The sequence below is a fragment of the Vulpes lagopus genome, chromosome 4 (assembly GCF_018345385.1).
Source record: "Vulpes lagopus strain Blue_001 chromosome 4, ASM1834538v1, whole genome shotgun sequence".
Lineage (NCBI taxonomy): Eukaryota > Metazoa > Chordata > Mammalia > Carnivora > Canidae > Vulpes > Vulpes lagopus.
The window spans coordinates 133,741,562-133,760,492 of NC_054827.1; the positions used below are offsets into that span (position 1 = coordinate 133,741,562).

Here is an 18,931-nt window from a genome sequence, read left to right on the forward strand (position 1 = left end):
AAAAGCAAGTAGCTATCTTGGGCTTGCACAAAGTGCCCAGGTTTTTATGTGCTAAAAAGGTCAGAATGATGCATAGCAACGCTGAAGTTTTGGGTTCCTGGAGCAGTAAGAAGAAATAAGACTGGAAGGTTTTTTGGAGCCAGATTAGAGAACTGATTAAGAATCACCAAACCATCTGAAAATGTCCACATCCATCTTGACTACGGTCATCTGGGAGGATTAATGTGAATTCCTTCTTTTCTAGGGAAGCTCTTATAAGGAAAGCCGGTACTTTGTGGGTACCAGGGTAGACATTATTGCCATTGGCACCACAGAGTCATAGCTGAATCTCCCAAAGTACGGGGAGAGGAAGGAAGCGCTAAGGTCCCCATTTCCAAGGTCAGCCATCCTGCTGAGCACCGATGCGGCCCCACCCAATTCCAAAAATACCCCTCGAGTGGGCTTAAAACGATGCTTGAAAAAATACTCTGTTTTACAGTTGGTAGTGCTTTCTGTTTTTCAAAGTACATCAAAATATACCTTAATTACCTCAATTACCCTTACCTTTAGTTTCTTCCACGTAGCTTCAAGGCAGCCACACTAGCTTTGCTGAGGTCACAAGGAAGTTCAGGTGTTGTACCCACTGCTGAACCTTTAAAGAGAACCTGTGGGGAGAGGCCAGCGGGGGCTGCCTCACTGCTGCACCCACCAGGCAACACGAGTGCCTCATGTAGGTGACTACTTGGTCCAGGGCCTTCCTTCAGGCTTGTAGGCTCAGCCTTCTGTAATAGCGGCCTACCAAAAAAGATCCATTGTGTGATCCAGCCCACAAAACAGGTTAATAAGAGCAGAAGGCCAATGCATTAATTCACAATGAGCAACACAATCGAGAGAAAATATGGACCAAAACACTTCAGACAGCTAACACGTGTGTCCTCTCTCCATAGACAAAACCATGTGGGAAGTCAAATCACGGCTAAGGCTTGTTTGGTAGGTCTTAAAAGTAGATTCCTTTGCCAACACAGCTTGACAGGCCTTCTCCCCAACTTTAGGGGTAGCCTGACTGGCTCACTTAACAGAGCACTTTTAACACATAATAGGCTTTAACTTCGTTTGGAGTGATTTCTGAAGACGACTTTACATGTTTCTGTGTAATCATGAGTTGATTTTACAGGCCAGCTCTCAGAGGACAATCTTATTTTCTTATCCCCAAATTCCTAGGTGGCACCTCAGAGTTGACTTCTTGTACTGCTTGCACCCCCACACTTTTATTAAGAAAAATGAAACTCAAAGAAGTTAGGTGTCATTCTTTCAGTCATTTAACACATTTTCTTTTTAACCTGTTATGGGTCATGCCCCAAGGTTGGTTTTGGGGAAAATAAGTTGCATAAAATACAGTCTTTGTACACAAGAAGGCAGGCAAATAAGCAGTTGCAACAAAATCGGATAAATTCACTATCGGGAAATAGAAGTCACAAGATTATAGTCTGGATCCCTAGCTCTGTCTACTACTCCTTGTTTTGTTGGTTGTTACTTTATTTCAGCTTTCCAATTTCATACCCAAGTAGAGCTGAACAAGTAGTTTTGTAAGTACAAATATAAAAAATTGATGGATCGATGAGGCAAAACTCTCTAAGCAGCCAAGAGATTCCCAGCTAGGATGGGGAGGTTTTAGATGTACCATCACCATGGGGGATGCGCCTTGTCTTTGACATGAAAATCATCAGGAAGCAAAGTGAAGAAAAAACCTTGCAAGTTTCCATTACTCAGTGGGAATCAAAAATTACTTTGGAAGGGTGAATTAAGGTTAGATACCAGATGTTATAGACATAAAGCACTTTTGAAAAGTGATAGAGATCTAAAAAAAAAAAAAGAAGAAGAAGAAGAAGAAGAAAGGAAATATCAGAGGGCCATCTGGACATTGTCATGGCCAATGTGACAGGGGCTTATTCAAGAATATAAGGCATGGAATTTTATTTTTTTTTATTTTTTTTTATTTTTATTTATTTATTTATGATAGTCACACAGAGAGAGAGAGAGAGAAGCAGAGACACAGGCAGAGGGAGAAGCAGGCTCCATGCACCGGGAGCCCGACGTGGGATTCGATCCCGGGTCTCCAGGATCGTGCCCTGGGCCAAAGGCAGGCGCCAAACCGCTGCGCCACCAGGGATCCCAAGGCATGGAATTTTAATTCAAGTTTCTACTGCTGGAAATTCATTTTGTGTACTAGATTCAGGCAGGTCAAAACTTATACTAAGGTTCTTTTTAATTTTTAAGGCTCTTCCAAGGTTCCTGAAAAAAAAAAAAGTCAAAGAAGTATTTGGTTCAGACCTTTGACAAAATCATGAATAGACTTCTGTGAAGATTTAAAATATTCCTGACAGCTTCTGCTGCCTTAACTAGTCCTGGTGAATTAATATTACTTGAAAGAAATTCTATTTCCCAGTGTAGAACCAGAATAATATCCCACTCATCTTAGCTATTCTGAAGAAGGCCTACCTTTTTGCCTTTTTATCAATTTTTCAGAAATTTTCCTATTAGCATATAAGTTACATTTCTTTGGATATGAGGAGAAACAGAATATAATGCACTATTAGAAAATTATTTTGGACTAGCCATCATTTTGACAGATAATAGCTTTATATAGTAAATTATGGTTACACCGTATTATCCAACAAATAACTCACAAATGATGAACAGTTTGGCTTTCCAACCAAAAGAGCTCTGCTAATTTTCTTTGATAATTATTTAATGTCATGAATAGGTTCTTTTGATATTTTATCCATAGAAAGAACTGCCTCCAAATCTCAAATTCTGTACATAAGATACTTTGTCAAAGATTACCTAAGCAATTATCTGCATTCTGAAGCCTTAATATGTATCAGAATCAACTTGGATGTCTGTAAAATTTCAGGCCCTTGGACCATTTTGAAGAGAGATTATAATTTAGTAGATTTGGGACAGGGTTCTAGAACCTGCATTCTAAACTCAACTTCTTGTGGTTTGCAGGCCAAGGGTCCATTGATCACTTTATTCGTTTTCTATTGTGTGACAAATGACCACAAATTTGAAGCCTTAAAATAACACTCTTTTGTTATTTCAGTTTCTGTGGGTCAGAAATCTGGCCATAGTTTTGCTGGATCTTGGGGTCTGACAAGGCTAAAATCAAGATGAGAGCTGGCCTCTATTCTCATCTGGAGGCTCTACTTTATTTTATTTATTTATTTATTTATTTATTTATTTATTTATTTATTTATTTATTCATGAGAGAGGCAGAGATATAGGCAGAGGGAGAAGCAGGATCCCCATGGGGAGCCAGATGTGGGATTTGATCCCAGGACCCCAGGATCATGACCTGAGCTGAAGGCAGATGCTCAGCCGCTGAGCCACTCAGGGGTTCCCTGGAGGCTCTACTTCTAAGCTCATTTAGATTGTTGGCAGGATGCATTTCTTTGAGGTTCTATACTAAGGGCCCTGGCTTCTTACCACCTGTATGCCTGAAGTACATCAGCATCCAGAGGCCACCTGCAGACTCCCACTAACTGACCTTTCCATAGACAGTTCACAGCATGGCAGTTTGCTTCCTGGAGCCCCACAAGAGATCCTCTCCAATTTTGGGTGGGCCCAGTCTCTTTTGTAAGGGCTTTTACCCCATGAGGTCAGGCACACCCAGAATAATCTCCCTTTTCAGTAACTCAACATCAACTGATTTGGAATGTTAAGTACACCTGCAAAAATCTCATCTTTGCCATATAATGTAACCAAATCATAAGAGGGGAATCCCATTCATGGTCCTGCACACACTCAAGGGAAAGGAATTAGAAGAGGCATTGTGCCAGGGGGTGGGAATCTCAGGGGCTGTCTTAGAGTTCTGCTTACAACACTCACCTGTGGAGAAGGTGAGACTTAGAAAGACAAAAATCACAGATTCCTAGGAACTTTCAGTGTGAGACAAATTGGGCTTATAGAATTATCCCCATAGATGTGGTTGTCCTTATAGACAATAAGGTAAAAATAAAGGATCCTAAGGTAATCAAATGCAATGGGTCTGTGAGGAAGAGAGCAAGGAGATGAGAGCTTGGTGTCCATGTAAAAACTGGTCTCATTTTCTCACCTTTGTCCCAGCCAGTCAGGAAAGCTTTGTCAATCACTTTTTAGAAGGCTAAATATTGTGTAAGAAGAAATTCTGGCTTTGGTGGTTATTTTAGCATTTTCATAGGAATGGAAGGGTCCTCAATGTCTGTTGAAATGGCCCCTAAAAGGCATCATTCCTGCCCCTTAAAGAGTAGTTGCTACTTTTTAACGTCTCTAATTAACATTGATAATTTTATGGAAAAATTTACAAAAACTGATACCAGAGGAAATAGAAAATCTAGACAAAACCATTATCATAGAAGAAATAGAAAATTTGTCAGTTATCCCTCAGAAAGTAACAGAGCAGTTCATGGGGGAATTTTTACCAATCACCAAATAATAGATTTTCTTTTTTTAAAAAGATTTTATTTACTTATTTATTCATGATAGACACACACACACACACACACACACACACACAGAGGCAGAGACACAGGCAGAGGGAGAAGCAGGCTCCATGCCAGGAGCCGGACGCAGGACTCGATCCCGGGACTTGAGGATCGCATCCTGGGCCAAAGGCAGGCGCCAAACCACTGGGCCACCCAGGGATCCCCGAGAATAGATATTTTCAATGTATTTATTATTGACCATAGAAAAGAAGGCTGCTTCCAAATTCTATTGTAAAGTAAACATTAATAATATTTTAAACTAAGAAAGATTGTGCCTAAAATGTAATCATTGAGCAATATTGCTTATGTATATAGATGCAAAAACCCTAAACAAATATTATCAAAAGAACCCAGTAGTAGCACAGTTTAAAAAATATATGTATCTGGGCAGCCCGGGTGGCTCAGTGATTTAGTGCCGCCTTCAGCCCAGGGCCTGATCCTGGAGACCTTGGATCGAGTCCTACGTCAGGCTCCCTGCAGAGAGCCTGCTTCTCCCTCTGCCTGTGTCTCTGCCATTCTCTCTCTCTCTCTCTATCTCATAAATAAATAAATAAAATCTTTAATATATATATATATATATATATATATATATATATATGTATCTATACATACATATATACACTCCTACTTATTCCAAGACTATAGGAACAGTTTGCCATTAGGAGATATCTACTAACATCACTCATTAATAGATCTAAGGGAAAATTTGTTTGGTTATCTTTCTACATCCTAAAAATGCATTTGACAAACTCTAACGCCCATCCTTCATAAAACTCCCAACCAATAAAAATAAGATAAACAGGTACTTCCTTAACATGATAAAATATATTTATCTCAAACAAAAACCCAGAATTATATTTACTAGGGAAACACTAAAAGCATGTCTATAAAGCCAGCAATTTTCAAGACTGTCCACTGTTGCCACTTTACCTACCATCATCCTGGAAGTACTGGTCAACATAATTAGGTAAGAGACAGAAATCAGAAAGGTAAAATGATCACTTTATGTACCGGAAAATTTAAGAGAATTCTCTAGAAAAATTTAAAAGTAAAATTCAATAAGGGGCAAGGTATGAAATTAATACAAAAAATCAATACCATTCATATATTTAAACAACTAGTTAGAAGATATGCTGCATTTAAAACAACCATAAAAGGATAAAATAACTAGGAATAAAATTAATATAAAGAAATGTGTAAGAGCTTTCTGAAGGAACCCAGAAAAATGCTCCTGAGAGACATAAAAATGACTTGAACAACAACAAAATGGTATATCATGTTCTAATAAAAAGATGAATATATAAAGTTGCCAGTTCTTCCTAAATCATAAACAAGGTCATTTTAACATCATGATGAAAAATAAGCTGTCAGTAATAGCCAGATAAAAATTGACAGTGAAGACTAAAGAAGAGAAGGATCTGTTCCATCATGGTACAGGCACATAAGTAGATAAATATATTTAATGAGGGGCCCCTGGGTGGCTCAGTCAGTTAACTGTCCAACACTTGACTTTGGCTCAGGTTGTGATCTGAGGGTTGTGAGGCTGAGCCCTGCGTCCAGCTCCCCTGCTCAGCATGGAGTCTGCTTAAGATTCTCTCTCCCTCTTCCCTTCCTGCTTCTGCTCTCTCAAATAAATAAATAAATCTTTAAAAAATATATATCTAATGAAATATTAGAAAGTTTAAGACTTGAGCAAATGATGAGAGTCGCATATCTAATTGGTAGGAAAGAGAAGGATTACTGAATGAATGGTATTGGGACAATTGAATAACCACCTAGGAAAAAAATTTCCTTTTTTTTTTTTAAAGATTTTATTTATTTATTCACGAGAGACACAGAGAGGGAGAGAGAGAGGGAGAGACAGAGGCAGAGGGAGAAGCAGGCTCCATGCAGGGAGCCTGATGTGGGACTTGATCCTGGGACTCTGGGACCATGCTCTGGGCCAAAGGCAGGCGCTAAACCGCTGAGCCACCCAGGGTTCCCTGGAAAAAAATTTTCTTACTCCAGAGTTCACACTAGTATGAGGGTAAATTTCAAATGGATCAATAATTTTAATGTAAACATGAAACCATAAATGTAATAGAAACAATGGTAGAATTAATTTATAATCACAAAGTAGGGCTTTCTATCCATGACACAAAATTCAGTTAAAAGACTGATAAATATGACTATGTGAAAAAGAATGTACATAGCAAAACTCACTAGGAAAAAATTATTTGCAGTTCGTCACATATGATAAGCAAACTTTCCTGGTAAAAAAGGAAGTTCTAATAATTGATAGAAGATCATAACCCAATAGACAAATGGATAAGGATATAAATGGACTGTTTACAGAAAAGAAACTACAAATGGCTCTTAAATATATGAAAGGTTGTTCAGTCTCATTAACAATAAATTCTTTCAAAAGAAACTTTTCTTTTGATGTCTACTATGTGCCAAATAATATTGGCCTTCTGGGAGTAGGAGACACAGCAATGAGCCAAAGAAAGATCTCTGTTTTGTTGAGCTTACATTCAGGTGGCAATGAAAATTAAAGTTACATGGAAATGCCATTTTCATCTACCAGATTGGTAAAAATCCAGAAGTTAGATATATTCTGTAGCAAGGGGCAATAGGCATTCTGCATTCTCATACTTGGCTAAGGTAAACTAAGAGGCTAAAATGAGTGACAACTTCTATGATATGTAATTTCAAAGTTACAAATATACAAGCCCTTTGAGCCAGCAATTCTATTTCTAGGAATTTTTCCCATGGATTGCTTACATATGACAGAAATGACAAAAGTACAATGTTTATTGCTAGTGTGTTTGCAGTATGAGACTGGACACAATCTAATAGGATGTGTTTGAAGACAGGATGATACATCCATATTATGGAGTACCAGGAAATTGTAAAAAGGAATGAGGAAGCATTTATGGAAAGATCTTAGCCATACCATTAAATATACATATATATGTAGAGTATGCTACCAGCTGTGTCAATAAAGACAAAAATAACATATATGTACATATGAAAGTGTAAATCTATCTACCTATTATCTATATATCTATCCCCCCATATCTAAAAGCCTTGGTTGCCTGTGGCAAAGAAAGGAAAGAAGGAAGAGAATTATCTGGTGTGGTAGAAAGTGATTGTCTATAGCAAATGGAGTAAGAGGGAGACATTTTGCTGAATATTCCTTTATAGTTTGTAAAATTGTAATCATGTTTATGTGTCCCTTATTCAGAAAATTAAATCCCCAAAATAAGTCTTTCTTATTAAATGTTTTTCTAATTAAAATAAATAATTCAAAAAAAAATTTTTTTTTAAAGTATATAATTCCAAGAGATGGTTTGACAGTATTTCTATTTTGGTAACCTATTCCAGTGTTTAATCATCTTCATGAATAAGAAGCATGATATTCTTTTTTTATGCATATGGAAATTTCTTTAAAATTTAAAAGCGTTTTTGATAAGCATCATATTCTTGATTACACTTACGTCTTTTTGATTTGTCTTCTTCAGAAGCAGCTACTCAAACTTCTCTTTAAATTATAGGTCACCTCATTTCCATTCATGTCCATGGCTTTGTATAAAAAGTAGAGACATCTGTGAAGCAAAAACCACATGTATTATGTAAAACTCTAGTTTCAGTATAAAAACTAGAAAAGCAAGGCCCCAGATCCCAGTGGAATGAAAGAGATACCATATGCCATGGGCCTGAAATTTCATCTCCTACCTTGAAGTCAGCTGCAGATAATATTAGAAGGATTTGATGCCACATAGTCTTTGAAAAGGAGGACAGACTAGAATTCATCTGATTTGTAACTTGGTTTCTTGGTAAAATTGTCCCTGAAATCTAAGATGTTGTTAATAAAAATTCTTAGGGACCTATTTTAACAAAATGCAGAGATGGAAATATTTGCAGTCAATTTCCATACTAAAGTTCTATTCTTTCTACTTGGCATTGTATGGAAAAAATGGTTTTCTCTGCTTTGCTCCTCCTTTAACAGTGCTTCGGGGCTTGTACTCAGGAAGTGGGGAGAGAGGAGAAATGAAAAAAACAGAGTTAAGAGAAATGGGTAAAAGGTATCACAGTTGTAGGCAGGAAATTCAGTGAGTGATGGAAACTGCCAGTATCCTTGCCAGATGGAGGGCATGATTCTCTTAGTACGTTGGAAACTGTTGGATCTGTTTTTGCATTGCTATGAACTAAACACAGACTGGAACAGTTCTCTTTCTTAAAAACTAGAGACCAAGCAAAGGCTGCCCTTGAATCAGGTCAAGAAAGTGCTTCCTCCAATACCAGAACTAGAAGTTACTTCCACGGTGCATCCGCAAGATCAATATACACGGTGAGTGATGATTTGGCCTTCTTAATGATTTGCCTTTATCCAATTAAAAACATAAAAAAAACATGAAAAGACCTGAGGAGGTACAGTTTACCCCAGCCTCCCAACCTTCTTTTCTATCTGCGTGTAGGATACAAAAAGTGATGAACTTGCAAAAGCAGTTTATATGAATTAGATGACATGAAATAAAATCACTATTTCTTCCAAGGTCTAGGAAGTACGAATAAACTAATCTCTGTCTGTTAAACAGCATCTGCCCCTGAAATGTCAGCTCATCCCTTGGCTGTTTCCGGGGTTGAGTCATAGATGATTCTAGCAGGCCAATCTTTGTTTCAGTCAGAACATGAGAGAAGAGAGAATGCAAATTTATAAGCCGAACTACCCACTGACCCTCAATTACTGAAATTAAAAAAACTTTCCTTGACATAACATATGATGACCTAATTAACATGCACCGATTTTCAGGTGCTGGACTCCAGACTGTGGTCAGAAGTGTCTTAGAAATTGTTTTTCATTCATTCAACAAATATTTATTAAGTAGCTATTATGTTAAGGCACTATTGATAGCTATTGTAGAGGGTATAAAAATTATAAGGAAGAGGGGAGACACTAGCATTTACTAGTATCCTTCTCTTGTGCTTGGTGGTGATAGGCTACATCGTTTACTCTTTTTAATTTTTTTCAGTTTCAGGCGTAGAATTTAGTGATTCAAAACTTATGTACAACACCTGGTGCTCATCACAACTGCCCTCCTTAATCCCCATCACCTATTTCAACCATCCACCCCCACCCCTCCACCAACCTCCCCTCTGGCAACCATGTTTGTTCTCTATACGTAAGAGTCTGTTTCTTGGTTCTCCCTTTTCTTTCCCCCCTATATTTGTTCTGTTTCTTAAATTCCACATGAGTAAAATCATATGGTATTTGTCTTTCTCTGACTTATTTCACTTAGCATAATACTCTCTAATTCCATCCACATCATTGCAAATGGCACGATTTCATTCTTTTTTATGAAAGTGGTATATCTGTATCTCCCTATTTACTCTTCATGATACTTGGGTAGTTACCAGTCAAGATTCTAGCAGGAAACTAATAGTATACTCAAATTGGATCATTTGAGGTGAATTTAATAAAGGGTCTATTAACTCAGGATGTGGGAAAATCCAAAAGGAGAGCGCAGCACTGAAAACTAGTAGTAGTAGGGCACTGCCACTGTCCCTAAGACTAAAGTGGCAAGGAACCCAGAGAGACAGAGGCACGCGCGCGCACACACATACACACACACTCTCTCTCTCTCTCTCTCTCTCTCTCTCTGATGGACTATGTGGGGAGGGCTACTGATAGGAACTGTGATTTTTAGTCAAGTGACACAACAGCCTGTGATTGCCCTGAAGAGAGAGAATACTTCAATTTGGCTGTCCTGTTCCCTTTCCCCCATGTGATAGTACTTCCCATTGGTCAAACCCAACCAGAGCTAGAAGACACTGGAGCTGGACTGAAGCAGTTCATATAGATTGGCCTCCCAGGGTACCAAACAGGGTGGCAAAAAATGGAATGCAGATCTAGAGAAGCAACCAAAGGGATCGAGTGTAGGTGGCTCAATATGTCAAACTGGAAACTAAGGGCTAAGGAGATAATTGTGTTCAGGATTAGAGAGAAGCAGTTCTTAGTGGAATCAGAATCTGCTATTGGTTCAGAAATTGTTAGGTAGACTAATGTAATCATACAGTTGTTTTAATGAAATATGATGTTTGATACATCTCATTCTGGGATGCTTAGCCTTGCCTATGAGGAGATTCTCTTTGTTCATTCACCTAATGCTTTTTGACACCTACTGTATTTCCAGAGTTCTGCTATTCATTGGCAAAATAACATGCAATCAGTGGGGAAATCAGATTGAGGAATCCCAATTCCAACAGAATGCCAATAATGTGATAGAAGTATCACAGGGAACTCATGGAGCACAACGGAGAGACCCCTCATTCTGAGGAAATCCTGCCTAGCATTTAGTAGATGTTCAATAAGTATATGTTGAATGCATGATTAAGTTCCAACTTTAATGTCTCTTTAAAAGAAACTTGTGTGTAGGGGGCCCCTGGGTGGCTCAGTGGTTTGGTGTCTGCCTTCTGCCCAGGGTGTGATCCTGGAGCCCTGGGATTGAGGCCCACATCTGGCTCCCTGCATGGGGCCTGCTTCTCTCTCTGCCTGTGTCTCTGCCTCTCTGTGTCTCTCATGAATAAAAAAATAAAATCTTAAAAAAAAAAAAAAAAAAGAAAGAAACTTGTGTGAACACTTACACTTTCATTCTATAGAAGAGGAAAATAACCCAAACATACTGTGGTGACAAAAGCTCAAGGAGACCCTAGGTTTCCTGGGTCCTAGGCTGAGGAGTTGTTACCACTAACCACACTGTCTTCCTAGGCTTATTATGGAGGTTCCATTGCCTAACACAGGATTGGAAAGAAATGTTAATTAGTGATATTGGGAAGGTTTTGGGTATTCTTATTAGACACAGTTTTGATAAATGGTTTAAAAATTATTCTCCACTAATTCTTTTCATTTTTGTGTAAATAATATTTGCCTTTTTTTCTGTTTCAATCTTCAGAATATCCTTATGAATTCCTCTGGACCGTTTGGACTGAACCCTTTTGAAGAATACTCATAATTTTACTTTGGGAATGAGTTAACTAGTAAATATATGGGTTCAGCTGAGAATTCACAATAGGAAACAGTAGGAATGCTGACTGGTTGATGAAAACTGGCTCAAGAGCATTCATTTGCCCCACGAGATCAAAGAAATGAGGTTTTTTTTTTCCAGGAAGGCATCATGAGTCATGGAAAACAAGCTGATGAAACCCATGGAAACAACAAGGGAATGCTCACTGTCCTTGCATATCTGTCATCCTACAGCTTACAATGGACCCAAGATTTAGATTTTGAAAGGAACCAAAACCAGGATCAAGGAAGAAAATCTTTTCTCTCATTAGTCCACATTGCAGATTCTCATGTGATAGGTTTTCTTATATAGATGGATTCTATTTGGTAAATTACTTAACAGTGCCTGGGTTGTTTACATTTGTTTGGATTTATAAATTTTGCCTCCTTTCATCACTGAGGATGTTTTAAAAAAAATCAAAGATATCAAAATAAAATGAATTTAAATGAAATACTAAGTGAAACTTGAATATTTAAATCTAATAGCAAAATGTTTCCTCTGATTCTTTTTGGTGTCATATTTTTCATAGCTGTTACTGATGTCAAGAAAAATGATAGTTATTAATTACAATAAAAGCACATATAGACAAAAGGGCATCTCTTAACATTGAAAAATAGAAAAATATCTTTCCAGAGTTAGGGTAGAATTTAATCAGTTGGCATCGATATATGGTTACAATTGCTTCTCTGAGCAGATTTCTAGAGTTTAACTGCAGGGTCAGATTTAATATTAAGTGACCTAACAGGCATGGATGATTCAGCACATAGAGGTTTTCCCTTGTACTCTTTTCTTTCTTTTTGCTAGACCACAAACTGAGATTCTAATCATAACATTTAGGGGTTGAAGATTTGGCAAATGGAATTCTAGTAGCCTCACTTTTTATTGTCTTTGTAAACTTGATTAATAGGTGAGTCAGGCTCAGGTCTGGCATTATTCAGCAGGAGTTTAGGGGTATCACACTCCATGAAGGATGGATATTATACAATTTCTGAGAGGCCAAATTATTGTTTCCTCGCACACTGCCTATTATGTTCAGACAAATGACTTGAAAATCAATGGGAACTTGGCTTACAAAAGGCATAAATTAAGCTTCAAATTCTGTTAAATTGTGGCAGCTTTCTGGAAGCTAATTTTGCTTATTTATTGAAATAATAGACTCTAATAGATATTATGAAGCGTTCGAACATGTAGATGGCCTGCTGTCTGCCTACAAAGAGTCCAAAATCTGGTAGAGGAGACGGGGCATGCATACTACTAGTTATAATGCTAGACACAATAGGGTAAGATAAATGTCATTTATAGGCTCCACGCTTCCCACTGAGAATTCACAGGCCAGTAGAATCATTTCCTGTTGGAGGTAAGCAGGGTAGGCTTTTCAAGAAAGTAGGTTTAGGCTGCACTGAAAATGGTTTCTCTTGGTCTTTTAGAAGAGGTCAAATTTCTCAAGGATACACTTTCTCAGCCCCCATAGCCCTTTTCATATCTGTTATTTACATTTATTTTCATGGTTACTAATTTATTCTGTTGCCCTTTCTAGACTGATTCTGCTCACCATAATATCCCTGGCAGCTGGTATGATGCTTGGTTCACAGAAGGTTCTTAATACATATTTATTGGATAAGAGACTATTAACCCCCCTGTATATCAGGCACATGTCCTCTATAGTCTCACTTCTTCCCTCCAATGACTTCAGGAGACAGATGTCATCGTCCCTAAGGAACCTCAGCCTGAGAAGCTCACCAATTTGCCTATGGTCTCAGGATTTTTTTTTTTTTTTTTTTTTTTTTTTTTTTTTTTTTTTTTTTTTTTTTTTTTTTTTTTTTTTTTTTTGGTCTCAGGATTAATATGTAGTTTCCATCCTAGATTGAAGTATATAAAATACATACATTTTTGTATCTATATTTAATAAACCTAAATTTTACAAAAGACAAGTATCATATGAATTGCATTTTCCTTTCTCCCTCTGTCAGTAGATAGCTTCTGTCTGTCTACCTGTCTCTCTTTTGCTCTCCCAACTTATTTCTTTCTGTTCATGTAAAACATGATAGAATAAAGACTTGAACACAATTTTCTGACAATTTATTCTCATAATTTGACTTTGATTGCTTCCTTCTCTGTTTCTTTTTTACTCCTCTTTTCTTTCTACATCTTTCATAACCATCTCTAACTATTGGTGCTATTCTGATGGATGGTGATCTTAGGACAATGAGGGGGAGGAAGTTCTTACATTTTTAAAATCTAAGTAGGATATATTATCAATTAACCTAGAGGTATGACAACACAAGGTGCATCAAAAACCCCTCTGTGAACTGGAAATTGTGTACTTTAGTAAAAGCAAAAGAGTCTAGAAGTTTCTATGATTTGAAGGACAAAGTGAAGTGTACATGCCTAGCTAGGAAGGGGGAAATCAGAACATTCTGGTGAAAATATACTTCATAACATCCTCTGAATAAGTCATTTTCCTTCCTGAGAGTTAAGGCTGTTCCAGAGGGAAATATGGATCTACCATGGCTATTTACTGGAAGAAAATCATTTTGCGGGCTATCAGTTGAGATATTTTCATTTGTAAATAATAACAGGCCCAAGTCAAAACGCCTTAAATGATAAAATGTATTTGTCTTACCTAACAGGAATTCTGAAAGGAACACTTCCAGAATTGGTGAATTCAAGAACTCCCACTGAAATACAGCCAGGTTTCCCCCCATTTTCCTCTCTGCCCTCATCAACTTGCTCGCTTTTGTCTTCAGGTGCTTTGTCTCACGGTTCCAAGAAGAGATGAGATGGTGGTACCACAGTGCCAGCAACCATCACATCCACAATGCCATTTTTAAGAGTAAAGAAACCTTTATAAGAAGGCTCCCCCCTCCCCCGCCCCAAAAAAGAAGCCTCCCCAGATTTCTCCTTATGTCAGAGCATCTAGAATTGGATTATGGATGTGCTCTTACACCAACCAATGGTGAGGGAATGGGGCCATTGTTATAAATTCAGGAGGATCAAGATTTGCCCGGTTCTTAAGGTGGGGAAAGGAAATGACAGTTAGAATCAAAACAGGACTCTGCAAATATGGAAGACAGAAGACTGGCAGGTGCCTCTGTGCACATGTCTCCTCAATTCCAGGGAGATGTGAGGAGAGAAATTGACTAAAAATAAAACCCAGGCTTGGTTTTCCCCAGAACAATCCCTTGAAGCATGTTAAGGCTACTCTTCAAGTATGTGCTGTTGCCCAAACTTTCATGATGGGTGTCCACAAAGTTGTCATGGCATCATAATCTCGCTCCAAAGTTCTGTTTATTTTCAGATGGGCTGTAAAAATAGCCCATCTGTTTGCACATAGAAGAGGGGTATCAGTGTGCAATATTACAAAAGCAGGCACAACGTCCATAGTGAAGAGCCACATAGTAGGCATTATCTTTCTTTTATAACCTTATGCCAGTTTCCTCTTAGGGAATTACCTCTCACCCATGGAATGATGTCTTGACAGGACAGTAAATCAAGGTTTCTTGTCAATCAGCCAAGGGGTGACATGTGGCCAGAGCTAGACCACTTTGATCCTCTATGTCAGGACTTGGATTTATGGGTGCAATGATGTACATGTGGAAAAAAAAGACTTGGGTTTCTTCATTCCAACAGCAGAGTTGAGTCATTTCTGCTTTTGGATGCCCCAGTACACCCCGAACTCCCACCCAACTGCTTTGGTTCTGAGCTTGCTTCTCCAGCCTTCCCTTTGATTCTGTGAGCTACCAATAATATCCTTGCAGAAAGATCCTTTTCCTGCTTAAGTTTCCAGACTTGGCTTCTGTTGCCTGCTGAATATAACATCTAACATCTATTTTATTTCATAAAGTCAGGATGTCTGAACTGTAGGAAATCTTAGAGATCATCCGGTTAACTCCCTCGTTTTACAGCTGAGGAAACTGAAGTCTCCCAGGTTGAGGCTTTCACCCAAGTTCACATCACAAACTTCACCTGTGACAGAATTGAGATGAAGGCAAGGTCTTCTTTGCCCAGGGTCCTAGAGTCTGCTTTTTATTTTAATTCCTTTTTAGTACAAACCACAGCCTCTTTCTCTGTCTCTTCTCTCTCTCTCTCTCTCTCTCCCTGCAATACTTAATAGAAAATAGTGGCCTAAAAATCACCCCCCCCCCGCCCCCCGCCAACTGACAACTTGCTTTGTATAGTTTAAAAACTTGTTTCAGAGATAGTCCTTTCTGGGATTTGGCATCTGGTAAGGACAGGCATCAGTTTATATCCTTATATGGAGCCTTGATTCTTCCCAGCTATCTTTAAATGTTTATTTTCCCCTTACATGAAAATAATGTTGGGAAAGGAAGTGGTTTGCTCTAGGGAAATGTATGGGCTGAGGTTCTCAAAGTGATTATTTACCACTATCAAGTCTGTCTGACTTTTTAGCTGTGTGTATTTGGAGAGAGCCTTTCTTCTTGCACACTAACAGATAATATATCTGCTGTATTTTTTTTTTCAGTTGTTTTAGGGCAGTCATAGCTCATGCAATCACTGCCAAAAGGGCCAAATGTTGGGGTAGGAGTTGGGTCGGGGATTAATAATGATAAGTGAATCTTCCCTTATCTGTGGGGGATATGTTCCAAGATCCTCAGTGGATGCCTGAAACCGTGGATAGTGCCAAGCCCTATGTATACAATGTTCTTTCCTACACATACATACCTCGAGTTTAATTTATAAACTAGGCACAGTAGGAGATTAACAGCAATAACTAATCATAGAGAAAAATTATAACAATACACTATAATAAAAGTTATGAGAATGTGGTCTCTCTCTTGAAATATCTTACCGTACAGCACTCGCCTTTCTTCTTGTAATGGCGTGAGATGAGAAAATGCCTCCTTGATAAGATGAAATGACAAGAACCACTTAGGCCTTACAATGTAGTGTTCGGCTACTTTTGACCTTCTGCTGATTCCTTGGGAGGATCACCTGCCTCCAGACCACCAGTAACTGATCCCAAGGAAAGTGAAACCCTGGATAAGGGGGCAGGACTGTAGCACTAATTATGTGCCAGCTACTACTATAAGCACCTAGCAGGGATTGGTTAATTGGTTTTGTCTTGTAACACTCACAGCTATACCTTCTATCCCCCTTTTGGAGAGTTAAAATGCACAGTAACGACCTAAAACGTTTGCCATGTCCTTGCAGTTAAAAAAAAAATTTTTTTTTAAAAGGTTTACTCGTGGTTAAAGACATTTCTCAGGAAAATCCTTTTCTTTTTCTTCCCAATTATTCCTAAATACCAGTACTGAAGCAGGAGGTAAGGACTATTATCAATCACCCCAATTTACAGGTGGAAAAGTGAAGGCAAAGAGAGGTTATGTAACTTACTCAAGATCACACAGCTATTAAGTGGCAGAGTTGAGGGGAACCTGGGTGGTATAGTCTGTTAAGCCTCTGACTCTTTGTTTTGGCTCAGTTTTTGAGCTCAGGGTCCTGGGATGGAGCACCTCTTTGGGCTCCATGCTCAGTGTCGAGTCTGCTTGACATTCTCCCTTCCTCTCCCTCCCACTCCTGTCTCTCTCTCTCTCTCTCTTTCAAAAATCAATCAATCAATCAATCAATCAATCAATCAATCTTAAAAAAAATAAGTGGCAGGGTTGAGAATAGAACCCAGAGAGTCTAGGTTTAAACTCCATGCTTTTAACCCTCTACTCCGTTGCCTCGTAATCATGGACTCTCTTTATGTAGGGAAGATTGGTTTATGTTTCTTAGGAAAAAAATATTGTCCAATATAGACAAATGCCTTCTGTAAACACTTCCAACGGGGGTTCTGTATCATGAATTTCTGTGTTTCGACAATGCTTGGAGGGTACACTACAAACAATACTCTACCACAAGTATTCTTATGCCGCAAATGCTTCTATCTACCCGTGTGTCAAAGTACCTTCAAAGAACTGAATCATTTGGTGACTGTGAGAAGAATTGCACAGAATGAAGCTTTTGGCTCTAGATACTCATAAAATAACTCAACAAATCATTGTTTCATCATTGTTTCATCGATTACTTGAAAGAGTTAAAATCTTTTCACTCATTTCAAGATCCCCTGTGGTGGAAGATAATAATGACAATGCAAAAACAGCCAAATATTGATGAAGAAAGGCTGTGAATTGAGTACCTGAAAGTCTCTTTCTACTCATTAGGTTCAAAACATATTTTTTGACTTGAAATTTGCTACACAGAGACAGGAAATCATCTCTAGTCCCCTCCCTATTTTGGCAAACGGACAATATAGGTTTTATTTTTAAACAATGTAGCATAACAAAGTTCCACTGTGTCAAAACAAACAACAGTGCTTAATAATTACATCATAGCAAGATTTTTTTTCTTATTTTATTCTTTATTCAGAGTGAAAAATTCAGTAGGAAAAAAAAGTGTTTTAAAAACTTGTCTATTTTATTCTATCTAAATAACAGACTAATACCAGAAGAAAAGTTTTCCATTATTCAGTAATTGTTACTTTTTTTTACAGAACAATTAGATTAATGTGAGCAAAAACGATCTTTTTCAATGGCATGTTTTAGTGCCAGAAATTCCATCAGAGACAGAAATCACATAGGCCATATTCTAGACAATGTTCTCATTTGGAATGGATAATGGTGGAGGAGCAAGAGTGAGGTCAGAAAAGGACATTATCCTGCCTCTCTTGAGAACCAGTGGTATGAGCCCTGAAACTCAGGTTGGCCTACCTGTGCTCCAAACAAGCCAGTGTTTGAAAGTCCATCTTTCCTTCGCATTTAATTAATACCACCACAATATTTGAGCAGTGTGGAACCTTCCCTACCATCTCAGTACCCAGACTTAATTTTTATTAGCAGTTTTTTTTTTCAGTGAAATTTAATTAATGGGCTCCCTTTCAACATATTGCTGAAGTGCAGTCTTTTAGTTATTCATCCACTTGTTAATATATCAGGTACTTTATTCTTTATTCTATTCTTTGTTTTACCTGTCCCATAACCAAGACAGGTAATCCAGACAGTTATAATGCAGCCTGAAAAGAGCTGGGCTGGGGCTTACGTCCTTGAGGAACTGTTTTCATCCGTCTTTGAATTCCTAGTACCAAACCAGATGCCTGATATGGAAATAACCCAATAAATGTTTGTGGACTTAATGAATGGAGTGTGATGGTACCCAGACAAGGGGCACCTAAATGGAGGAGGAAGACAGAACTGAGGGAAGACTTCCTGGAGGAGGGGACACAATCTCTTCCAGGAAGGAACACATATATAAAGACACCTGGGTGATGATGTACAGGAAAGGAGGCCCTACATCAAGATCTATGTGGTCTTCAAACACACACACACACACACACACACACACACACACACACGTGCTGACATGCAGGAGACAGAAATATGC

The 18,931-nt window shown here is 38.3% G+C and overlaps 1 protein-coding gene and 1 long non-coding RNA gene across 2 annotated transcripts in view; one reads left to right on the plus strand and one right to left on the minus strand.

Moving 5' to 3' along the window:
- Window positions 1-11,998, plus strand: part of TMEM156 (transmembrane protein 156) — a 46,063-nt gene extending 34,065 nt beyond the window's left edge. Inside the window, exons 6-7 of the mRNA XM_041752976.1 lie at window positions 8,733-8,835; window positions 11,438-11,998. Coding sequence (XP_041608910.1) covers window positions 8,733-8,835; window positions 11,438-11,450 — 116 coding nt within the window. The 3' untranslated portion in view covers window positions 11,451-11,998. The remainder of the gene's footprint in view (window positions 1-8,732; window positions 8,836-11,437) is intronic.
- On the minus strand, window positions 2,188-8,412 carry LOC121489695. The gene is made up of 3 exons (XR_005987393.1): window positions 8,220-8,412; window positions 7,982-8,089; window positions 2,188-2,271 (listed from the first exon to the last, which is right to left on the minus strand). It is a non-coding gene; the product is annotated as an uncharacterized LOC121489695 (long non-coding RNA).
- Window positions 11,999-18,931: the final 6,933 nt, after the last annotated feature.